The following is a 25,421-nucleotide window of genomic DNA, read 5'->3' on the forward strand; positions in this document are numbered from 1 at the left end:
ATTTGCGAAGACACGTTCACCACTAGACCAACCCGGTGGGTGTTATTAGATCTATATTTATTTAACTGCCTATTTCGCTAAAATGCAGTTTGTTTTACCAAAGGATAGTTATCATCCTGAACGCAGAAAAGTTACTGCCTGTGTAAACTTAACATGGAAATCAATTAAAACATGAAAAATTAATAATGCTAATTTTATAGTATTATTTTTTTAATGTATGTAGCTTAATACATGTATTTATTTACATACATATGCATGTCAAATCTATGTAAATTATCGTAATGTATGTAATCGTATGCATAACAATAATACATAAATGAATTCAATGTATTAATTGTCGTAATGCATTTGATAAACCTAAAATGATTAAGTATCATATTAGATTTGTTTACGAAGAAAAATCGGAAACAAATGTTAGAAAAAAATTTTCTGTATTTAGATATAAAATATGAATATTCAAACTGAATTTTATACAAAAAAAATAATAAACGATTTGTGACCGAATATTAAGTTATATCATTATTCTCAATGAGATATTAATCGGTTTTGATAATGTTTATTACTTTAAAAATTAAATTGCCCTCATTAAGATTTGCAATTATTATTATTATTATTGTCTTAATTATAGACATGATAACTGATTTGAATCGGAGTTTATTTAAGTTTGTAAGAAATTAAAACAAAAACGCTGCTTTTACCTTTTACACCAACTTTTAAAATGAATTAATTTAAAAATGGAAATCAATGATCACCTTAAAAGTACGTTTTATATAAACGCCTAATAAAAGTTTTTATAAGATACTGTATAATTATTATTAAACAAAGTTAATCGTACATGAAAAATTTTAATATTAGGGATTATAAATAATCGCTTATTATTTATAATACTAATATTTTAATTATAAAAGCGTATTTATTTTCAGTTATTTTTTTTATATACTTAAATATAATTCTATTTAATAATTCGCCTGCATTTTTTGAGTTTAATTTTGCAATTATCCTTTACTTAAAATTGATACATTTATTACCTAAATTACCGTACACATCGAAAACAAATTTTATTAAATATGTCTATGAGGTGATGAAATAAATATTTTTAAGATTTAAGACTAGACTTGAAATTCCATATTGAACTTTAGTTGATGGAACACGCGAAAAATCAGACTTCATAGTTTTAAAAGATTTCGCATAACAATTTAAATTTCATACTGAGAACATTAGCGAGCTAGCAACAAAAAAAACTAAAGGAAGAGTGAGATTTGAAATAAAGACACTCGACCTTATATTTTTCGTTTTGGTTTATTTATAACACCATTATTCCAATAGGAGTTAGAAACGATCAGGATCGGTTTATATTATTTCAACTGTGTAATAGCTTCTCTCTAGTTCGTTTCTATTCAATCTGATTATCGCTAAATAAATTAAAAATCTATGTAGGACACAATTTCAGCCGTTCCTATGGGTGTTCGCTTGATTCAGACACGTAAAACTGTAAACCAATTTACAATCCAATCGTAAATATATTTCATATTTATAATGTAGTATTTATGGTAACGAAGCACTTTGCAGAAGTTCAGATAAGATACGTATAATTAAAACCGGTCAACACATGAGCAACTACAAATCTGTAGTTGCCTTGGATCTTGTAAAATCCTGTAACCATAAATAAACAAAGAGAAAAATTAAAATCTAGTCTACTCTCTTAAAGAATTGGTTTGCAATTTCGAATCTGCTCTCAAATTCTTGGATGAGTTTCTGCTCCCAGCAAACTTTATTACGTACCGTTTTGGACTCCAAAAACTGAAGGGTGAAACAAACAGACTTATATACACAAAACACGGATATGTTTTTAGTACAATATTTATTGTAAACTGTATCACTATTTTCTGTTACATTTTTGTTTGTCCTTTTCGTAATTAAGTTAGAAATAGTTTATATTATTTTATTTTATTCATAATTAACTTTGAACAAAACTAAAAAATTTCTTTGAAAAACTATACAAATTATAGTAAATAAATAACGAATCAAGTAAGTAATTCAAATAAAATACTGAATTAATTATTTTATAATCCGATAAATAAATAGATATTTTTTTTACCTAGCAATTTGTTTGTTTACAATCCGTTTCGAATAAAAACCCTCAAGTAATTCGTATTACAAAAGCATACAATGAAGGTTTTCAACGAACACCCTCAATGAAAGGTATACAAACGTAAAAATATAAATAGTATATACGTATATATACCCGCACCGAATAAGACCACATAGGTACAAGCGTTCACAAAGGTCTAATGAAAACTAAACAAAAAAAATCTATAACATCATTAAACAATAGACAAACAAATAGTAATATAACAAGCTCATGGAGATAAATGAAAAGAGGCTAGGTCCTCATCAAGGCATAGAAAGATGCTCATTCGTGTGTGGTATTGAACCTGCATGAATCACTCGGTTTCCCCCAAGTCGAGTACGTATAGGCGTTTCAGTCGCCGGGCATCCTCGCTGTTGTGTAATTCAAGGTAGTCTTGTATTTCTTCATTCCGTGTAATCCACTGTGCTTCTGCAATGGACCTCGCCAATTTATTCTGGAAACGTGTATCTCAATGCTACTACTATTGCTCGTCGGTAATTCTTTTATAAAAATAAAAGTTTTAATCTTTTTTCAATAATGCATTCATGCACATTTACATTGTTGTATATTTAATACCGTATTATGAACCGATTCATAATCAAATACGTATACGTTACGTAATTCCTTGAATAGTTATCAAGATAAAACGCTACTAGTCGGTCAGGGGGTTCCGCCCCTTGACCACCAATGCATTCGTTATTCCTATGGAAGGAAGGAGAAAAAAATAAAAAAGGGAACGTTATAAAGAAAGAAAAGAGAAGAGGAAATGACGAAGGGGGAAGTATACAGACTTTGAAAATACTTGAAAAAAACTAAATTACGCAAGACAGAATAGTAACTATAGTAGCGTGAATATTAAATATTTTACAGTTATTCATTAAAGAAGACAGAATTAGTCTTTTTACTTAAAGTAGAAGTAAAAGGATTAATTTTCGTTTCTTTAATTCATAACTTCTCCCCTAAGGAGACTTGGGGCTTAATCTAACCTTCCGTAGGATAAAACGAATGTATCCTGAAAATTTGAAAGGAATCTCGCGTGATGCTGTTGCATACAAACGGACAAACTTTCGCATTTATATATTAGAGATCTTTATTTACTATATGTTACTCATATTTGCACCGGGGGGGGGGGCATATGCGCGCGCGCACACACATATATATACACACGCACATATACACACATATATATATATATATGTGTGTATTTATATATATATATATATATATATATATATATATATATATATATATATATATATATATATTACGAGGTATGTATGTTGGTAAATTATTAATATTTAACACGTTTTAATTTTTGTAATAACTTGATTGATTTAATTAAAACAATGTAATCTGTAGTGAATATCCATTACTGTGTGAAGATTTATTATCGATTAAAATTGCTATTCTGAACCTTTCATACTAATAACTGATATTGACAGTTGACTGGTTTTAATAGATTATTTAATTATAAAATGTCCGTCTCACCTTATTTGAGAGTTCATTCCGTTTAATGTTATCTAAGGAAATTTTGGGAAAGGTCATCATTTAATACAAATATATGCGATACGATATGGTAAATAACAACCTTAAAAACTAGTTTCTTATAAAAAAAAAAAAAAAAAAAAAAAAAAAACAAATAACCTCTTTCGTATCCTGTTTCATGTGGATAATCGAATCATAAGGTCGTTAATTGCATTCCATAGTAATTACTTAGTAAACGTTCATTAAATCATAACATTTTTTTTTAATCTAACAATCGTTTTGGAAATTTAAATTAAGCTTTAAAATTTTATCAATTAAAACTTCCATTTTTCTATATATCTCTTTTGTTGATTAATTTCTCTTCTAAAATGTAATTTATTATTTTTCAGTGAAGTTTGTTCTTATTTTAATACTTCGAAAACAAAAAAAAAACCTTTGTAAACAGTTTTTAGGGGTTTTCAAATGGTACGTTGTTCTTGGCAAAAAGAGTATAAAAGATTTGCAATCTCAATAATGTTAAGGATATTTAATTTTTCAATTTCTTTTGTTTTGCCAGCGCAATTAACCAATTACTTTTATTATTTCTGATGTGAATCATACTGACCGACTCAGATATATGAAAAAAGGTAACTATTAAATTAATCAGATGGATAATTAAAGAAAAGTTTAAAAATTCGAATGAAATTGCAGATATTACTGATGTTAAATTTTTAAAGTAAATTCTCTCCTAAATGTATCGTTTTTTAAAGCAGATAATGAATGTATTTGTGGTCTTCGAAAATACCAAGAGGTACTGGTCCCTAAGCCAAGGAGGGATCTGGTGCTACCGTTCTCTTATAGACCTCTGGCAATGATTTGACACAATATCTAAGGTATTCGAACGCATACTGCAACAGAGGTTGTCCAGAGCTATAGAGGACGCAGGAGACCATTCGAACAAATAATTTGGATTTCGTAGAGGGAGGTCGACCTTAGATGCGGTGGCGGAAGTTGTGGGGATGGCGAAAAGAATAACTCGAGAGAAGTTATGTTTGCCTGCTCATGGGGTTGGCTGTCCGCAACGCTTTAAACTGTGACCGGCGCCACCGGGTGATCAGGAGAGTTCTCCCATACTTCCGAAGAATAATCCTTTCATATCTTAAATGGCCGCAAACTCATCTGCGAGGCGACGGACGGACCGGTTGAACGGCGTATAAATAGGAGATTACCACAAGGGTCGATCCTTGAACAGACCCTTTAGAATATTGTCTACGGTAATGTATTCCGAGTTCCATTACCGCCGGGAATCATTGTTGTAGGGTATGCGGACGACCTTGCGCCCTCGTGGTTGAGGCGACCACACTGAGGGAAACCGTTGCCCGAATACAGGAATCCTGTGCTGCGATTAGAGATTGGATGACAGGAACAGGGCTAACCATGGCCCTATACAAGACTGAGATCGTTGTTATAACAACTACCAAGAGAAGACCAATTTCGAAAATGGCTCTTGAGGGTCAGACGATAGTTTCAAAGGCTGCCATAAAATATCTCTGTGTACGGTGGATGCGAGGTTACGCTTTGGCACTCATGTTATGGAGACATGCCAAAAGGCAAAAAAGGTGAAGCGGCTAATAGCTTGTTTGCTACCGAATAACGGGGGACCCAGCCAGCAGAGGAGGAGGTTGCTGTCTGGCGTCGTGTCCTCTATGCTACTATACTGTGCCGAAGTCTGTGAAGGAGTCCCCAAATATGGTAAATACAGGAGTGCTTCCCGAAGCGATGCAAAGAAAGTGCTGTCTTCGAATCACAGCAGCGTACCGCACGGTTTCCTGCGAGGCTGCGGACGTCTTAGCGGGAATATTACCGGTAGACCTTGAAATTAATCGTAGGAAGAGGATGAAAGAACAAGGTGCTCTAATGCCTGCGTGAAAAAAAGGAGATTGGCCAGTTCTATCGTGGAAGATTTGAAAAGGGAATGACAGAGACTGTGGGGTAACGGTGAGAGGGGTCGATGGACTTACCGCATGATCAGGGACATGGCGGGTTGGTACGGGTGTACCCATAGCTCGCTGGATTACTGTCTTGCACAGTTTTTGGCTAGCCATGAGAGAGTACCTTTATAGGTTTGGACTTAACTACTCCCCATGTTGTCCGGTTTGGGACACTACTTTTATGCGTTCGATGGTGGCATGAAGTAAGTATGTTGTATGTCTGACTGTTTATGAGGGTGTGTGTTGAAGAATGTGTTTACGATGCGATTGTGTGTGCGTGCAAGCGCGTGTGTATAGAGTGCGATTGGTGTGTTACTGTTGTATGTTGAGGTAAGTTTTGACGAATGCGGTTATTAAGGGGATTGATGTTAATTGTGATTTGTAACGACGTGTGTAGTTTGTGGTTGCTGTTATGTTGTGTTGCGTGTGTGAGCGCTTTTGCCATGTGTGTGACTTTCTGTGTGGTGTTATATGGTATGTGTAGGCGTATTAACTCCTTCCTGATGAAACGCACGCATAATTAAATTTTAATTATAAATATAGAATATATTAATTTACCCAATGTGACCACCAAACTTTGATGTAATATAATATTGTAAAATATTATATGTAAAAAATAATTTGATTTTTTTTAAATGAGTTATTTAAACGAATTCTTTGGTATAATTTAAAAGAAAGCAGGTCGGATTTAAAAAATTATATTAGTTTAGAAAAGTTGCCGTTCTGTGGTAATATATTTATTCAAGGACAGAGGAAAAATTATATAATTGAGGAAATTGTATAATCTCAATGCTACTGTTGCTCGTCGATAATTCTCTTATAAAAAGCACGATTTTAATTTCATTCATTTTTTTTATATTCATCGTAATTTTGAAAAATCGTTAAGATTTATTTAACAGTTTTATCAAGAAATAGCTTCCTGAGACTGAATCAAGCAGATAAAGACTAAGAAATAAATTTAGTTGAGTCATCCGGTTTTGAAATACGCAGCAAAAGTCAAAGGAAGAATAACGTTTTAAATAAAAAAGCTGCTTACGAACGATTTAATAAATATTATGATGTGTAATTTCATTGTAATAAAAAATAATTAATTACTTATTACATAATTCTGAAATATTAATGATTTTTAAGTAATAATGAAGTCTTCGGTAACTATTTCGTTGATACCCGTTCGTGTGTATTGTCCTGTTCGTAAATTTTTAAAGATCTTTTCCATTTAAGAGTTTGTATACATATACATCTGGTTCTTGACTTAAATAAATATCGTAATTTAATACTGTCATGACAGGAATCCCTAAACCTATCATTATTTTTCATGAGCAGGACCCATGAAAACTATTAACAAAATTCCCGGTTGTCAGGGCAATAAATATGTCAATCAAACATACTCTGCTCATTATTACTTCTGGTAATATCACAAAAGTTTCTTCATATTTATGTATATAAAGAGATAATTGAACCTCCAAATTTTGTTGTATCACAAAAGCTCCTCCTATGAATTAACTTCACTATATTATCCGAGTCGACTAATAATAAAGAATAATAAATGCAAACAAAGATCGTGGAGCATAATACGTTTCTCATTATTCTTCGATTGAAAATAACAATAGATGTATTTCACAAGAAAATCCTAATAATCTATAAATCCTTTATAATCTATAACACAGGTTGTTCAGTAATAATGAATTGATTGTATTTTTAAAGAAAAAGAAGTTTACTGTACCATAATTGAAAGAAATAATTAAAGAAATGTTAAAAAGAAATCATTGAGAATAAATTTGAAGACCTGAATTTCTTAATTCATGACAATATCTTCAACTGATTTTTACTATTTTCATTTTATATTACTTCACATCGCCAACTACAGTAGATTGTAAGAGTTCGTTTAAGAATATACACGAATTTTTAGTATGATAATATTTAATAATATATTAAATATATTATTATATTAAAAATATATTACAGTATAAATAATTTAATATATTTCTCTAAATCAGTCTCTAACGAAATAGATAAGACTAGAATTATTTTAATTAGATTATATAAAAACAATTATTAGAATATTTTTCTTCAGATAGTTAATATTCGGGTGTTTATTTCATACATATATAATGTATTGTGTGTGTATTTCATTGCACTTGCTTAGCACATTAATTAAGCTTTTAATCAAATTCAATCTGAGTACTGTGAAGATAGTAGCATGCAACGGATTTCGTTACGTAAATGAAGTTGAGCTGTCCACTGAATATTATCGGTAGTTGTGAGTTAAATTTCCTCCACCCAATTTTTTGTGTTGACGTTCGCCCACTCATATCGAAAGTTAATGGGAGACAGATTGGTTTTACATTTATTATAATAGTTACTTTGTTTCTTCTTTCGGTCTTAGTACTAACTTTAAACTCATAAGCCATTTTTCGTCTATCGTTGCTCACTTCTCTTTTTCTCGCATCAGGAATTTTTATTTTTAAAAAGTGAATGAATTAAAATAAACATCAATTAAAAGTGCAACGTAATGTAAAAACGGTTGTAATAATTAAAATAAACAAATAGTTATTACTTCATGAAAAAGCGGCATAAATAATATCTTTATCATTGTCATAACCTCTAAAATTTAATAATAAAATAATTTCCAAATAAATTATTTTTAAGAAATATGTTCACAATAATCTTATTATATTTTTTTACTGCGAGTTGAACTTTTATTAATGATTTTTTTTAAATTCAAATTGCAGCATTTTGTGCTGCAAGGGTGTCCCCGCCTGATCATCAATGGTCAGGCGGGGAGTGCTGTAGACGCCAGAGCCTCCCACCACTCCCGGACGAGGCTCTTTTCTTTTTCCTGTAATTAGCCTCCGATAATTACCGTTCAGACAATACTTCAGAGGATGATATGTATGAGTGTGAATGAAATGTAGTCTTTTACAGTCTCGGTTCGATCATTCTTGAGATGTGTGGTTAATTGAAACCAAACCACCAAAGAACACCGGTATCCACGATCTAGTATTCAAATCCATTTAAAAATAACTGACTATACTAGGACTTGAACGCTGGAACTCTCAACTTCTAAATCGGCTGATTGGCGAAAACGCGTTTACCACTACACCAACCCGGTGGGTTGGCAAATGCATAATTAAGGTCAGGCCTTATTTGTATGCACTTGAAATAGATCAACGTGCACAATCCCAATAATTCAATCAACAAAGTAAACATTTTTTTGTATTTATTCATGAAGAATTTATAAATTATATTTATTATATTAAGAAAAAATGTTACATGTACACAAATCAGAATCTTTATTTGCTCTCTTAACAATCGGTCTTATCTGTCCGCATTTTCATAACACATTTAAACCCACATCCGAACTTGATTAAGCTTTTTAAGTAAGGTTTAAATTTAATGACTCATCTCTCTTTCGAAGTACCCTGGTGAAGACGGACATACGATTTCACCCGGGTACTAGTATTCTTTCTCATGTTATTAAATAATAATAATGTATTTAATTGTAGGATATTACGGAAGTTTTTAAAACCTTATTTCCATTTTATTTTCAAAAAGACTTAATAAATTATTTTCAGTGGGTAGCTACTTGTATTTTTTGAGATTATTAATTTTTTTTATCATAAATATATTATTTTATGGTATTTTTCGTACAAAAAAATAAATCTGAAAACTTGTTTTAATCTCTGATCTAGTTCAGAAGTGTTCCTGTGTGTATATATGTGTTTATTTAAAATAAATTAACTGTACGTATTTTAATTTATTCAAAATAAACGTTTACATTGCTTAATCAATTATTAAATAATTGAATACTTAAGTAATTTGCTTTTTTTACAAAAGTTTGAGTGGATTTACGATTTATCTACCGCGTACAAACATTTTCCTCGTTTTTTTATTTAATTTTTCGTGAGGACACAGTATTTTATTTGGTTTCTATTAATATCTTTTTCCCCCTCTGATTTCGTTTTCGTACAACGCAAAATAATGTTATGTATACAGTTGCAACGTGTAACGTTTATATCGTAATGGAGGCCCAAGATATCAAAGTAGTCTATCTCTACTGTGTAAAGCGAATACAGAGGTACAATTTCCAAGAACACCAGAGGAAGGACGTAATTCTTTCGCTCCTACAATACCTGGATATAACCTACGAATAACAAATATTTGGTTGTTGAACAATTAAACTCTAAATAAAAGTTATAACTAACAATTAAATCCTTCCATTTTAAAAATGTTCCTTCATTTGTTTGTTGGGTGTTAACCAGATATTTGTTTTCGGAAAGAAAAATTGAAACTAGCTGTAATATAAATATGTCTAAATTGTATATTTACAAGATCTACTTATTTAATCTCGATTAAAAAATCATTTCTTTTGGCCAAGGACAATCTAAAAATACAATTTATGTTTTTTATTTTTATTTCTTTTCAGCAGGGATACATTTAAATATGATATTTTTTTTTAAATTTAACGATTAAATACGTGAAAATCGAACGGTCTTAAGTTTATGTGACACTAGATACAAACATATTCCCGAAAACGATGCATTATCAAAAACAACTAGCATCCCATTACAGGCTTATCAGGAAAAAAACGATTAAAGTTGTTTTCTACTGCATTTTTCACTGAGCCGAATATAAACTTATACATAAACACGTCAAGCCTACAGAAAAATGGCATTCAGCCCTACAATTCAGATTGTTCTCTACAGGAATTGCTTGTGTATGGATTATTACTTTCAGAGAAAGCAGTTGGAAATTCTCAGTCTGGTACTGATTGTACCGTAAATGATTTACATGCATGCATTAACAGACGGCTAAGAAAACAATGAAATATTAATTAACGAAACTGAAATAAATAAATTAAACCAGTACTTAAAAGAACCTATAAAACGCAGTTTAATGTAATATATTTAGGTAATTAATAAATTTAAAGATAAAAAATCCTTTCGGCCAAAATACCTTCGCCTTCCGGCGAAGGTATTTTACTAAGTAGGGGATAAAAAAGATTTCCACCTTAAAGTTAAGATAAACTTCAATTTACTCGCCTATTAAGGGAGGTATGATTTTTTTTTGTCTTTGAAACCCAATTTTTTCCATCCCCTGGGCCAATGGTTTGTGATATCAAAAAACTTTACCTATATAAGTTTTAGGGCATTATCCAAAGAATAGTAGGAACTTTAAACAAATTCGATATTTTACTTAATAAGAAAGTTAGAGACATATTTTGGTTTTTCGAAAAATCCCTCCTATATCCACCCCCATGGTCCGATTTTGCCCATTAATGAACTCGACCGAGATTTTGGGTTGTTATATTTTATATATCAATTTGAAAGTGATTGGCGGCAAAATTACAGCAGTTATCGTGTCCACAAGAAAGTTTATATATACATATAAAAACTTTAGAACTGACGGTGATTTGGGGTCTGGAGGGGTTGTGAAACGCGAAGATAATGTCGAAATTTTCCGGAAGTCGAATCGTGGTAGCCACTAAAATAGGTAGCTTTCTTATGAAATATACCTAATAATGACTATTATTTTTAATTACAGAAGAAGAAAGAGAAAAAATAAACGATCTAGGGGGAAAAGAAAGTAGTAATAAGTAATCTAATAAATGCCTAAAATAAATTAAATATGTAATTTGTTTACATCAAAAATTAATTTAAATGTCAGGAAAAGATTTTTGAAAGTATATGTTTGGAGTGTCGCTTTATTTGGAAGTGAAACTTGGACGATCGGAGTATCTGAGAATAAAAGATTAGAAGCTTTTGAAATGCGGTGCTATAGGAGAATGTTAAAAATCAGATGGGTGGATAAAGTGACAAATGAAGAGGTATTGCGGCAAATAGATGAAGAAAGAAGCATTTGGAAAAATATAGTTAAAAAGAAGAGACAGACTTATAGGCCACATACTAAGGCATCCTGGAATAGTCGCTTTAATATTGGAAGGACAGGTAGAAGGAAAAAATTGTGTAGGCAGGCCAGGTTTGGAATATGTAAAACAAATTGTTAGGGATGTAGGATGTAGAGGGTATACTGAAATGAAACGACTAGCACTAGATAGGGAATCTTGGAGAGCTGCATCAAACCAGTCAAATGACTGAAGACAAAAAAACGTTTTTTTCTATTTACATGTAACCGTGAAGGACATACATTGTTTTTTCTTATGTATGTTGTATACAGAGTTATTTAATTAATATTTTACAAAATAAATAAATGTTATTCTACATACAATTATATCTCCCAATAAGATTATCTTGGTGTAATTAGCTATGTACTGGTGTATTAAAATGTAAAAAAAAAATTCCTGTACTATTTATTATTCTGTCTCGTAGTATTACGTATTCTGTAGGATCTTCCATTAATAACCTTGAAACCTCTATCAAAATTATTTTGTGTAGTTATTCGAGTTTCTTCCTGTCATTTTATGATCAAGATATGACGTGCATTAATATATTACCATGCCATTACGCATTCAGAAGAAATTTTTATATTAATTTTAATTACATTATTCGTTTTTCATCAATGATTTATCGTTGATTTCCTATAAATTTAAGTCCATGTAAATGTTTAATTTTGCTCTTGTACAAGCAATATTATTGATACATTGCAGGATTAAGTTGAGCCAGGATGTAAGCAGTAGTATCGGCTACTGTAATAAGTTAGAGCTGTTTCTCGTTTAAGCCCGGAAAATCCTTAACAATCTGGCTATATATACACATATGGTACGTTTAATCACATATTACACAAACGTTCAAAAATTTCAATACTATAGTGCAGTTTAAAAAAAAAAATCAATATATTTGATATTATACTTCATTTAGAATGCAGTAATAATAACAAAAACAAAATTAAAACCGTTAAATGTTATAATACTAACGGAATGCGTAAAAACACGTTATTTAATGTCAACATAACATAATATACGTATAGTTTATGTTAAATCACATGAGTAAATTATACATTCAAAGTGAATTTATACTAGCTATTGTTATTATTTTCTGCATTAAGTTTATCACTTCATTTTGTCGCAAAATATTTTCACGTCTACAGCATTCATTCTCAAAGTAGACACTAGAGCCTTTCAGGGGGGTGGTAGAGACCCACAGTAAATTGGGGGCGTTCAGGCAGTTTAGGAAGGTGATGGCTGATTAAACAAAGGCAAAAATGATATTTCCCTAATATTTCAAACTATGTAAAGTAAAATGTTAGTTTCAACTCAGAAATAGGATATGCCACGTTTAAAAACAGCAATTGCAATTATTATTTTTAACAGATTGTAAATTTAAACATTTTGGGGGAGCTAGGATATTTTTGATTCTCAATGTGGGCGGTAGTGAAAAAGTTTGAGAATCAATGGTTTAAAGTATTTTATTCTAACATTTTTTTTTTAAGAGATTTGCTCAATATTTTTGGAATCTCCCCAAATATTTTTATTATCCACGCACAAACTAAAGAACAGGAAGAATTCTTTTTTTTACCGAATAAGTTGTTTCACATCTGTTCTTCACCATCCAATTTAATGAATTCTTTAATTTACTTTTAAATTTTCGGTTTATACATGCATCTGGCAGCCAGTTTTTTTTTTTCAGTTTCTTTAATCCTGAATATCATGTTATAATCACCATAATAAATTTTATAAATGCTTTAAACTTAGTATTTAAACACAATTTTACCCAATCGTGAACCGATCGGTTATCCGTTCAATCCTTTTTCTGTGTGCCTATTTATTATAAGTGCACATTGAAAAATTTTCTCTAATGAATTTTCTTTTGTAAATATAATTACATACATGGAGTACTTTTTGATTTTATAATACTTTTAACGTAACAGAAAAATTTTCCTTGAATACACAGATACAAATTTTAATAATTTTAAATGTAATACTCCTTACATCCGTGTAATGCATTTACCCAATTTTTATAATAGAAATTTGGGAAAACTTATCCGTTGATTGCTTATACAAATGTGGTATTAATATGTTCTGTAATTTTTTTTTCTTGATGACAAATACCATTTACGGACCTCTCATAAATGGAGGAATGTCGGATTGGCACGGGTTCGGCTAGATGTTATTAAGAGCCTATCTGTTCCCGCACTCTACGGACTAAAACTCTTATCTCACCGTACCCTCCACTCGGAACCGGATCAGCTGCTGTAAATTATTTATCTAATCATGCTTAAACGGCTGAATAGATCAGAACTTTTTTTTTGTTTATAGGCCATACTTATTTATTTCAGTGGTTGTCATAATTCCGGAGTGAAAATTAAAGGCAGCGACAACTGACACTGAAGCACTCAATTATCTGCTTAAACGACGGCTGTTTGGATTTCAATTAAATTTTCAGTACAAATTTAGAGCGGTGTAAATTTTAGAATTTTTCACATACACAGTGCAAAAAGCTTGATAAAATATTCTAGTTATGCTCTTGTACGTGTGAAAGTTAATTTTTTTACATACAGATAACTTTTACAATGTCTTTAAAAAGTTAAAAGAAATGTCGCTCGTAACTTTGATTAATTTTAATTATTATCCTTTAAACATTATTCGATATTGATTGTCAATTCTTCCAGAGTAAAGCAAGAAATTTACGTTTTTACTAATTTGTAAATAAAATAAAATCTCGTCCCATGTTTTTTTTATCAAATATATTACGTAAGACAAGTGAATATGAATTAGACTGCTGCTAACAATCGCTTTTAAGCATCATTTACTTCTCTTAATTTATTTATAATTTTTTTATTTAAAGAATTTGTTTTATACTATAAGACCTTCAACTTGATTTTTGTATGTATTTAACAAGGAAACTGAATGAAAGTTAGGTGAAAAAAATGTCAGACCCTTGCCGAGAATCGAACCGAGACCAAATGATCTAGAACTAATCACTATATTTTTTGCCCGGCCAAATATATATACATATTTATACTATATCTATACTGTAGAATTGACTACTAAACTATGAGTAACCCGAATGTTAAATCCTGGGTTCCATAAATTATCCAAGTTTTTTCCCAAAATTGGAATGGTATGCGAGTGCGTAATGTTTTTGACGACGTGAAATTAATCACGATACTCCTAAAAAAAAAAGTTAATCATTTTCATGAACTAGTGCCAGACTTATTAAGGAAGGTTGGAATTAAGCGATACTCCTAAAAAAAAAGTTAATCATTTTCATGAACTAGTGCCAGACTTATTAAGGAAGGTTGGAATTAAGTGGTTTCTCGTTGGATGTTTTATAACCCAAATATAATTCCTTCATCTGAAATTCAGCAGACAGTTTCACTCTGTTCACATCAGCGGCTGATTTTTCATCATCGCTAAGAGAAAAAGCTCTGATTGTTACGTCTTGTCTCTCCATTCCTTTATACGTATCGCAGCTAAAAAAATGATCGAGATAGAAACTTAACAACCTTTCTGTTGTGAAACGATGGAAGATTTATATTCATAGCTTCGACTTAATTTTAGGGAACCAAAATTTGTTATTCGCCGTCTTATCTTGAAATCGTGTACGTCTTATAAGAATACGGTTTAAGGAAACCACACTCTCTAATAGTGACTAAATACTCATAATGTTTAGATGTTCGGTAAAATTAATTGTGTATGGTACGTTAAAGATATAACAAGCGATAACATTTAATTGTTATTCAATAAAAATTAATTTTTATATTTTCTCAACTATTTCTAAAATCAGAACACTGATTTTCTCCGAGTTTAAAAGTATTTAAATCCTGTTTCGCATATAAAAAAAAGAATGCAAGTTGGTTTCATTAACACCTTGTTACCAAAACCTTTTGCGTTTCTTTAAATTTAAGTTCGCAATTATGTTTACAGATTAAGTTTAATTTGTACTTTTCTTATTTATTTAACCCTATGCTCTTTTTATGGATAAAATCTAATAAATAAAATTACAGCCTTTCATGGCCAACTTCATCAATTATAATGCTTAATTTTAGCAAACAAAATATGGAATGCGTAGTCGGCGATAACACCTTATAGATAAGGAGTATTAGTTTCATCCAGTTCGATATAGTTTATACTAGACAACACCATTAAGAAAAAAATGACTTCTTTAAGTGAGGAAATTAAAACGTTTTTAATCTTAATTATATGAACATTAATTTTATTTGAGACAGTTTCTTTCTATTTATGGAGTATCCAATGCATTTATTTTTATTTCAAAATATTTTGGCGGTAATTACGTCAATGTTATTAACGTCCTCGATTAACCACCATAGATTCATAACTAAAATCGCTCCTAAGATTACGTGAGAAAAACGTTTGTTTTCGGCGACATCAAAATCTGGCTTATCTAAACGAACAGCAAACTCTAATGATTAATCTATTAATAATAATTAATGGCACTCTAAAGGGTTAGATTATCATAAATTTATACTAAATAAATTATATTTTATCACCGAATATGATAAGAACCAATTATAAGGAAAAATATTAATCCTGACTAACTGCATAAAAATTATTATACTAACGGTAATTAAACGTTTTTTTAAGATAAACTAAAGGTCAGAATTCACCATAATGTAATTACATTCAGATTGACATTAGATGCAACATTTTATTTTGGATATCTCTCCTCATAAATATTTGTGTTTTTGTAAACTACAAAAACATAAATCACTGAATTTAGTACAAACGAAAATGTTTCTATGCTTTTTAAATTATATGAAAGGTCAAAATGTACAGTACGTATGAGGCCAATCACGTTTAAGATGATTGATTCAAAACATAAGTTACTCTGAAAATAGAAGAGCAATTACTAGAACTTCATGCCAGGCTTACAGGGAAAAGTGACAGTTTTCTCTTTCCTTTTTTCATCGAGTTTATTATTCTCTTAGCATATCACTATGCTAATACCACCGAAATAAAGGTGATTCAGCTCTATAATCGACAACTCCATTGTAATAATCACAAGGAGTATATAATAAAAATCATTACCCTCAGCCAAAGTAACTTACAACTGCAACTTACGCCACATATGCTTTACATTTTTCTCGGTTATTATTGCAATTTAGTGATGTAAATAGAGTATAATAATTGGTAAAATGTTTGGAGCACTGAATTTTTCCTGTATTTGGAAAACTTCGATAACGAATTAAACAAACAGCAAATGGGAAGATTTTGAAACAGTCGGAATATATTTTTGTATGAGAGCCTGATTTTTTTTGTACATTTTTATTATATTTAAACTTAAATTTTACTGGATTTATTTTAGTAGATTTCACAGTAGCTGCTGGATTTCAGTGGGCTTTATTAGATTAGGCTGTAATGGAAATTAAAAAGGAAGCTTGAATTTAAAAAGATATTGATTTACTCGAGGCCATGAGATTTACATCTCATGGCCCTTTTATTAATATGTTGTTATTTAAAAAATATCAATTAAAAGTTAGTTATTAATTCAATCGATAAGCTTTTCTTTAAACGGATGGTAATTTTTATTTATTTATTTTTATTATTTATTTTAAGAACCCAACAAGTGGATAATAAAAGATGCCGGTAGGCTCATGTGTTGCCCATTGGAGTAAACTCGTCGCAAAATCAGCTAATTTTTTAGGTAGAAGGTTCTGAGGTTCGAATGCTAGAAAAACGTAGTTGTTTTTTTGTTTTTTTTTTGCAGATTTGAATACTAGATAGTGGACGTCGGTTTATTTTGGTGGTTGGAGTTTAATTAACCACACAACTTATTAATGGTCTGCTTGAGTCTGTGCAAGACTACACCTCATTTACACGTCATACATATCCACCTGATCTCATTAGGTCATGGGGGTTCTAATTGTTTACTGGTTAGACAGATTTCAATGTATAGATTAGAAATAATAATAATAATAATTCATGCGTTTTCGTAAGTAAAATGGAGGAACCTGCTAGGCGGAAAATTAAAAGTTCTTATTTTCGTACTTTTTGATCCGGAAATGTTGAAAAAATTTGTTATGAGAATTAAAGAACACACACTTGATTTTACCATCCTAGTGAATATCACATATTAATTGAAAATACTTTAAATAATTTATATATATTATATAATGGAAATGCACATCATTTATCCAAAAATGTTTACTTCTATGAAATTTTCTCACAAAAAAAACATAGATATAATACTAAACCTGTAACGCCACTCGTACGTTACAATGTAATGATACGTAATAGGTAAACCTCCAGCAGTAATAACAATTTCTTTATACAATTTTTAGCAGTGTCTGTTAAGATATTTTATTATACCACATCTAATCTAGATAAGTTCATGTAAAAAGAATTGTATAGATGAAAACGTAATTTTAATATAAGTAAAGTTCTTTAACTTAACAATTGCGACCTTCTTACATAACCGACATGACTAACAACTTTATACTATGACAACCAGTTGTGATTTTAACATTTTATAAATTTATTTTTTATATAATTTAATTTTAATATATAAATTAAAGAATAACTTTTCCTGTGGATGGTCGAATGACCGAAAGTACTAGAAAAGAAACTGGGGAAGAATTGTTGGTAAGGTTGTATTTCATTTATATATAAATGTTTTATATAAGAAGTCGAGTTGAACTTTTTTCAAAACGTACTGTTTTAGTTTTTTTTTTATTATATGTATTTTATCGTTGAAAACTGAATTATTTTTTAGTATTACAAGCACTTCTATTTTATTTCGATATATTCTAGAAAATAAGTGTACTATTATGTTAACTATACCGTATTAATATGCAGTAGTTGGTTAATTGTCATATTTTACTGTTTAAATCAAGAGTGAGTAAACATCTGTAAAAATTCATCGAAACGAAAATATAGCGATGAAATTCAAGGAGAAATTATTCTCTTGCAGGTTGATATTGGCTGGCTAAACGTACAGTAAATCATACGATCAATATTATACAACATTAATATTATCCATCAACCTAATATTATACAATAACAAAATTATAACTTTATTATTAATTTCAGTAATCATAAAATTACGTATAGACTAAGTATATGAATTGTCATGCTGCTCTCTAGCAACATGACAATTCATGCTGGAGATTATAAAAAAAAAAAAAAAAAAAAAAAATGAAACGTGATTTGATGTGGAGAGGATTATGGGGAAATCTTCATTTTAAAAATATTTATATTAACAAATTACATGTTTTTTAATAATAGTTAATTGTACATATTTCTTCTCTAAACCGTGCAGTATACATTATTTTACAAAAATTACTTGCTTGATGATCCTGAACTTCCATGCTAACTGAAGGCTTATATTAAAAAGTTTATTTTTTTAATGCGCACTTAAATCGTGTAGAAAAGGTTTTACTATGAGTAAATAGGGGAAAAATTATATATTTATATGATAAATTTTTAACCTGTTATTTTATCAATTTTTGTTAACTATGATTAATTTTAGGAAGTTACCGAAGTGTGACGTAATTTAAAGGGAAGAGTCGATTTGTGAAGAAACGTGAAAGGAGATAACAAACTAAGAAACATTGAATGATATAATTTACGGACTTCCCAGTATTTTATGCTTTAGTACGTAACTGAATATTGCAGCGATCTTTTCTTATTATTCCTATAGATATTTTTTTTATTTCGATAGAAATTTTCTTTAACGAATATTATTTAGACATAATGCTCCTTCCAAAATTATTCGTTTTATTGCTTGGGAATAACACTTGTTCATTCTGTAAAAATAAATATATTTTATCTTTTTATTTATTTTCCGCCTTATTACTGAAAATTAAAACTTGTTAGTGATTAAGGTACGAAAATTATGAGTACAATAAGGTTTTTGTTTGAACCCACTTGTCTCATTCATCATATTCTTCCATTCCATAGGGGAAAATATATAATTTTTATTCCAGATGTACACCAGCAAACAATACATAAGTAAATCCTAACATTACTTAAATTATCCTGAGCAATATTTTAACCAAAAAAAAAAACATATTTATATATATATATATATATAAATTTTAATAAATTATGACAAGCGGTTCAAAAATGTATCAAGTCCTTTTTAAGAAATATTCAGGTGGTCGTTCTGAAGCCGACCCTTTCAGATAAATAGAATTTTTGGGGTTGTAGAAACTCCTTACGGTTAAAACTAAAAAAAAAAATAAAGAAAAACTATTTTTAGTCTTTTTTTCTTTTCGTTCCGGCCACTACGGATCACGTTAGCATAATTATGACTTCTTTTTCCTCTTCCAAAAGGTTTTCATTCTTTTGCTGTGTTGTCGCCTTCCATCCGTCAATTCAGGTTTATACCCTTTTTCTTTCCCTCTGGAAACTTAGATTCTCGAATCACTTTTCTAAATTTAATTGTCTTTACACAGATCCTTAGAAAGTTAAATGTTTTTAGATCCTTTTTATTTCTTTAAACCAGCTGGTCTTCGTAGCTCTGTTTAGGTTTTATTAAATATTTGTTTCATCACTTCTTGGTTGTTAATTTTGCATAAATTTTTATAGAACTGTAATCATCTTTTCCGGATAAATCGCCTATTTTCTCTGTATATTTTTAAATTTTATTTTCACTTCTCAATTTGTAAATTCCATCTTCATATTTTTGTCCATAAATTTTCCTTAAAGTCATTTTTTTCTACTTTGCTATTTCTTGTTCTGAAAAACACTGCAGACATTCTGCCCCATATAGTGCTTCTGGTAGGACTACAGTTATATAGTGGCTTAATTTTGAGTTATATGACAGGGATTTTTGTTATTGTAAATGTTCTTCGTGATGATAGGTTGTTTCCATTCTTCATCCCAATTTTTTTCCGACTCTCCCAAATATTTAAAGTTTTGAAGTAGTAAGTTCTTTATTGTTGGAAATTTTAAGAGTTATGTTCTCTTTGTCACTGGAAAAAACCAGTAGTTAGCTTTTTATATTCACTTACTTTATTATTTTTTTGTCATTAAACGTTTACGATCATTTTTTTTCAATAATTCTCTAGTGTATGTATATACACTATCTATGTATATAATACAATCGCGTTTTAAGTATTGCTAAAATATAACAATTAAAAATTTGCTAAAAATAGTGTTTGAGCCGAACTTGAAACAGAGTAAATCTTTCTACTATGCTTTTGCTTGGGGTAGAAACAAAGGAAATATTCACAATACTGAATCCTTTTCTAGCATTTACAGCAGCTCTCTTTTAAATTTTAATGATATAAATAATTATGGAAAGAGGCAAATCATTTTGAATAAATTTCAGCATAGCTTATAAGATAATTAACTGATTTTTACTTTATGATATTCTCTTTAAAAAATTATATTATGTTAAGTAGACAAAATAATCTAAAATTAACTACTAGTAAAAGTAATAAACTTCATGTTCATGATCAAGGACAGACATTTAAAATTGTGAGTGTTAAAAGCCTTCATAATTATTTATTACTGGTATTACACAATAATTTTTTTCAAGGTCATCAAAACGTAAATTTATTTGTAATTATTGTACTCGTAATATGCGGAACAACCGCTTGTCATAATTTATTTTTTAAATAGACTTCTGTAATATTTTAATTTTTTTATGAAAAAAAACGTTTGTTTTAGGGCACGAAAAGTGTACGTTCCATCATGATCTCGAACTAGATCACCGTCCACCGACAAGAGAAGCTCTGCTGCCGGATATGGCGAGCTCGTACAGAATGCTGCTCACATCCCTCGGAGAAAATCCAGACCGTGAGGGTCTATTAAAAACACCAGAAAGAGCAGCAAAAGCAATGTTGTTCTTTACTAAAGGCTATGATCAGTGCCTTGAAGGTAATTTATGTAAAATAATTTTTATCTATGCTTATTATTTTTTCTTTGCATTAAAATACAACTTAGTAATATTTTTCCTCCGATATTCTTAGCGTGTTTTCCTGTTATTAAGGTTATTCATATTATTTCAGATACCGCAATAACTTAATGTTGTTGTATGAGTTATATAACTAGTTATGTAACTATTATTATATAACACACTCTTGTGTGATCGACACGTGTGTCGATCAGTATCGCCGAATCATTTTTGTATTATGTGATTTTATCTACTACGATCAGTATTATGTGACTATGCATTTAAATGCGTTACCGTTCATTTATTATTTATGAGTAAAGCCGGTTGCATTAAATTTTTTTGATGGGATTAAGACTTATTCGCTTCGCAATAAAACTGAGGGTTGTCTTTTATTTCCCGATCACTTTTATGTTAATTTATGTAAGGTTAAATGCTATAACCGAATTATTTTCAATTGGTAAGATAATTATTAAAAAAATAAATAAATAATTGAAAATTTCCAAAAATATTCCCAATAACTTGTCTGATGACTATTTTTCTCTAGCTTTTATTAAGATTATTAACGGTTTTCAATTTATAATCGAAGAGAAGTAAAACTGATTTATGTAAATAAAGTTCAATTTAATTAAACTGAACTAAATTGAAAAATAACAATTTTTTAATTCAAATAAATTCATTCTGTTTATATATTTTTTCGACTGAAACGTGTTATACTCCTTTTTTTGTTAAATTTTGGTGTCTAAATAATACAATCGGTATTTGAATCGCCTTCGTTAAATTTTTTAAATACTGACTTATTTATTATGAATGTATGGTAACTAAACATAAAAGTACAAATAACTAAAATAATATTTACTTTTTCTATATCGAATAAAACTGGAAAATAAATACAGTAAAATCTTATTCGAGGGGGTTAGACGCTGTAAAAATGCCGCGAATATACAACGGAACTACTCTCATTTAAGGAACAATGGTTAGGTTCTATGTAAAACGAAAAAAAATTATGCGTACTTATTTGGAGCGATGTTACTGATGAAATACAGACGGAAATATTAATTATAAGCACTGGTTTAGTACAGTACATAGGTACACTACACAAAAAATATTTAACAAAATACAGTATATTTCCTAATTTACTCGTAAGCACTTACGAACTGTTTGATTAAAAACTCACTGCAGTACGTACAGTATGAACTGTAGTAGAAAACTGTATTACATGTTCAAATCGTACTCTGTAATCGCCTTAAAAAGTCAAGACTACAGTACTACGTACACTAAAACTAAAATTACTATAAAGGAAATTTACAAAACTAACCTATAATATTTTGGATTACATTTACAAAAATTTGTAATTTTTCCTTGTCTCGCTATTGATTTTAAATCCGTGTTAAGTTCTATGTATTCTTGCATGGCTTCTTCAATTTTGCGCTTAAAGATTAAGCTTCTATTCAAAGATGGATCAGCATCTATAAAAAAAATTGAATAAGATCATGGGATACGAGTAATTTAATGTCTTCGGTAAGCGTTTTGACATTTAACTGTTTTCCAGGGATCGTATCTACCTCTTCACGTTCATATTCTAACTGCACTATTAAATTTTTATTTTTTAATGCCAGTACATAATGTAATGTACGCGAATACGGAAAATTTTAGCCGCGAATATAGAAAAGACATCCCAAAATTCTGCACCGCGAATAAGGAGATTTCACTGTACGTTTTTAGTTTAAGCATAATATTATGATATAGATTAACGCATAACCCATAATCATATTTCAATCACTTTGAATAGGCATCGCTAAATGATTAAAATATAATAACAAGGTACGAATTATATATTTTAACATATGAAAAGCGTTTAAAATATGACTAAAAATAATTAAAGCTTGTAAACAAATTTAAGGAAAAAATGTAACTATTAGAATAAGCAAAAATTTTCACCAAAATTGTGCATCGAGAAAAGTTTATTGAATTTATAAGAGAAGGTTGCTTAGAGATGTTCATATCATTAGATCTAAAATATTTCTATGAGCTTCTGGGAACACAGTCGGAACAAAATTCTTGAAATCTTAAGAAACGTGATTGAACTGAAGAAAAAGAAAAGATATATGTGCAGAGGTTACTTGGTTATAGTTACTAGTTTGCAGCAATCGGAATTGATGACAGGAATACAAGTTTCACCTCGATAAAAGAAATACAAATAAGATGTGGAATATCTAAATTGCTTTTTATTTCTAATTATACACATTAATCAATAATTATGTATTTTTTCGCTGTCGATGAAGAGAAAAAGAAACGTTCCTGGAAATCTCTCTTAACTTTTAAGAAACACGGATAAAAGATATTGAGTAGCTGCAGTGGTTCAGGTATACTTAGGTATCCACTGCCATAAATATATATTTTTTAATATCAAAAGCGTACAACGTTATAATGCTTTTTTATTTTTTTTATTGTCCCACAAAAAACTTTTGGTCAGTTCTTACAATACCTACGCAGCCGTTTGAGCTTGCAATACATTCTGGTTATTATCGAATGTTATTTTTTGTTTCTTAACAAATCCAAACGTTTGAAAAATATGGCCCGACTTTTGAACTTTATTGCTTTATCTGTCGGAAAAACTATCTCATTTAATAATCTATACTATTACAATTTTGAATTCGGTATATTTTTTTACTTTAATATAAGAAAACGTGTATGTAAAAGAATACGAAAGCTGAAAAAAAATTAATAACCTCGTTGATTTTTCTGCAGAATATAACAATTTAATAAGTAAGGAAAAAAATATTCGTATGTATATAGTAGTAGTTAATTTTGTGATATTCCGGAAAAATCTTCGGATATCTAGTGCGGCTTTACTGATTCGGACTCCTGCACAGTAGCGTCTGTTGTTCGAGTAGTGTGAACTCGTATCTACAGTTTATTACATTTGTCTACCGCCAAGTTAGAAAACGTGTTGTTAATTAGAACCCAACAAGGAATAGTTGGTTGAGAGACGGTACCGAAAAGCCGTTAGCGTTAAAACATAACAGCTCCAAAACATAGATACATGCATTAGCCTCAAATGGTAATTCTTAAACTAATTTGAATAGATTATTTTACGTGGTTAAATAAAAGTGAAATTACATGGAATGTTATATGACCTTGGAAAATGTCGATAATTAACAATGTTAAGTGAAAGGAAGGAGTTAAAAAAAAAATAACTTGTTAACCGTGATTCCAAATAACAACGAGCAGCGACAACAGTGTCGACCAATAACTTTTCTATTCACGTTTGTGAGAGCAAGCTGTATATGCACGATATAGTAATAATTCTTATATATTTATTATATATAGGCTGCTCATTCATTCATTCACCTTATCTATTTATTAAAATTTTTAGTTAATATTTCATTCATTAATTGGCGTTTATGTAACAGTATAATAAATGGCTACTGTATTTTAGCAACTGTTTAGCTAACACCAATATTGAAAATTTTATTTCCAGTAAAAATGTTTTATTTGATAGATTCATTTTATCTTATTTTTTTAATCTTTGAAGATCACTGATCTGATTTATTTTATAAATGTTTCAATGATAACCAACTAAACAGAATATTAATGAAATTTACCCGGTTAATACAGTAAGTCTAGAATTAGATATCGGTCCCATGAACACTAAAATTTTATTAAAATAAAAGTTTCATGATAGTAAATATAAGTTTTTTGTACGAGTAAAAAAATAATCTAGATAAAAAGTGTATTTGAACTTTTTTTTAATGCTTTTATTTACAGTCGCATCAACAACTTGTCATTAGTGACTAAACTAACTTATCATGTAGTGTTGCATAAAACAATAAAAATAAACAATAAAGAAACAGGAACAATAAACATAGACAAGTAACAACACAGATACAAACTAAAATACATAAATCAAGGCAAAGTTCACTAAATTGTATTCTTCATTCCACTGTAGGAGAGGAACCGAAATAGACGTTTTATACCTTCTTTCCGGTTTAATAAAAATTTCATATCTGAACCCAGGTCTAAGTTTTGTCGGATGGTTCCAAAGATTGAGCAATCAAAGAGCACCGATAACGA

At 29.8% G+C, this 25,421-nt stretch overlaps 1 protein-coding gene across 3 annotated transcripts in view; it reads left to right on the plus strand.

The window, feature by feature from the left end:
* Pu (GTP cyclohydrolase punch) overlaps nucleotides 1–25,421 on the plus strand; it is a 106,635-nt gene that overhangs the window by 42,209 nt on the left and 39,005 nt on the right. For all 3 annotated transcript variants that reach the window (XM_075356268.1, XM_075356267.1, XM_075356265.1), the window contains exon 2: nucleotides 21,122–21,331. In XM_075356268.1, coding sequence (XP_075212383.1) covers nucleotides 21,199–21,331 — 133 coding nt within the window. In that variant the 5' untranslated portion in view covers nucleotides 21,122–21,198. The remainder of the gene's footprint in view (nucleotides 1–21,121; nucleotides 21,332–25,421) is intronic.

Source organism: Lycorma delicatula, chromosome 2 (assembly GCF_047948215.1).
Source record: "Lycorma delicatula isolate Av1 chromosome 2, ASM4794821v1, whole genome shotgun sequence".
NCBI classification, from domain to species: Eukaryota; Metazoa; Arthropoda; class Insecta; order Hemiptera; family Fulgoridae; genus Lycorma; species Lycorma delicatula.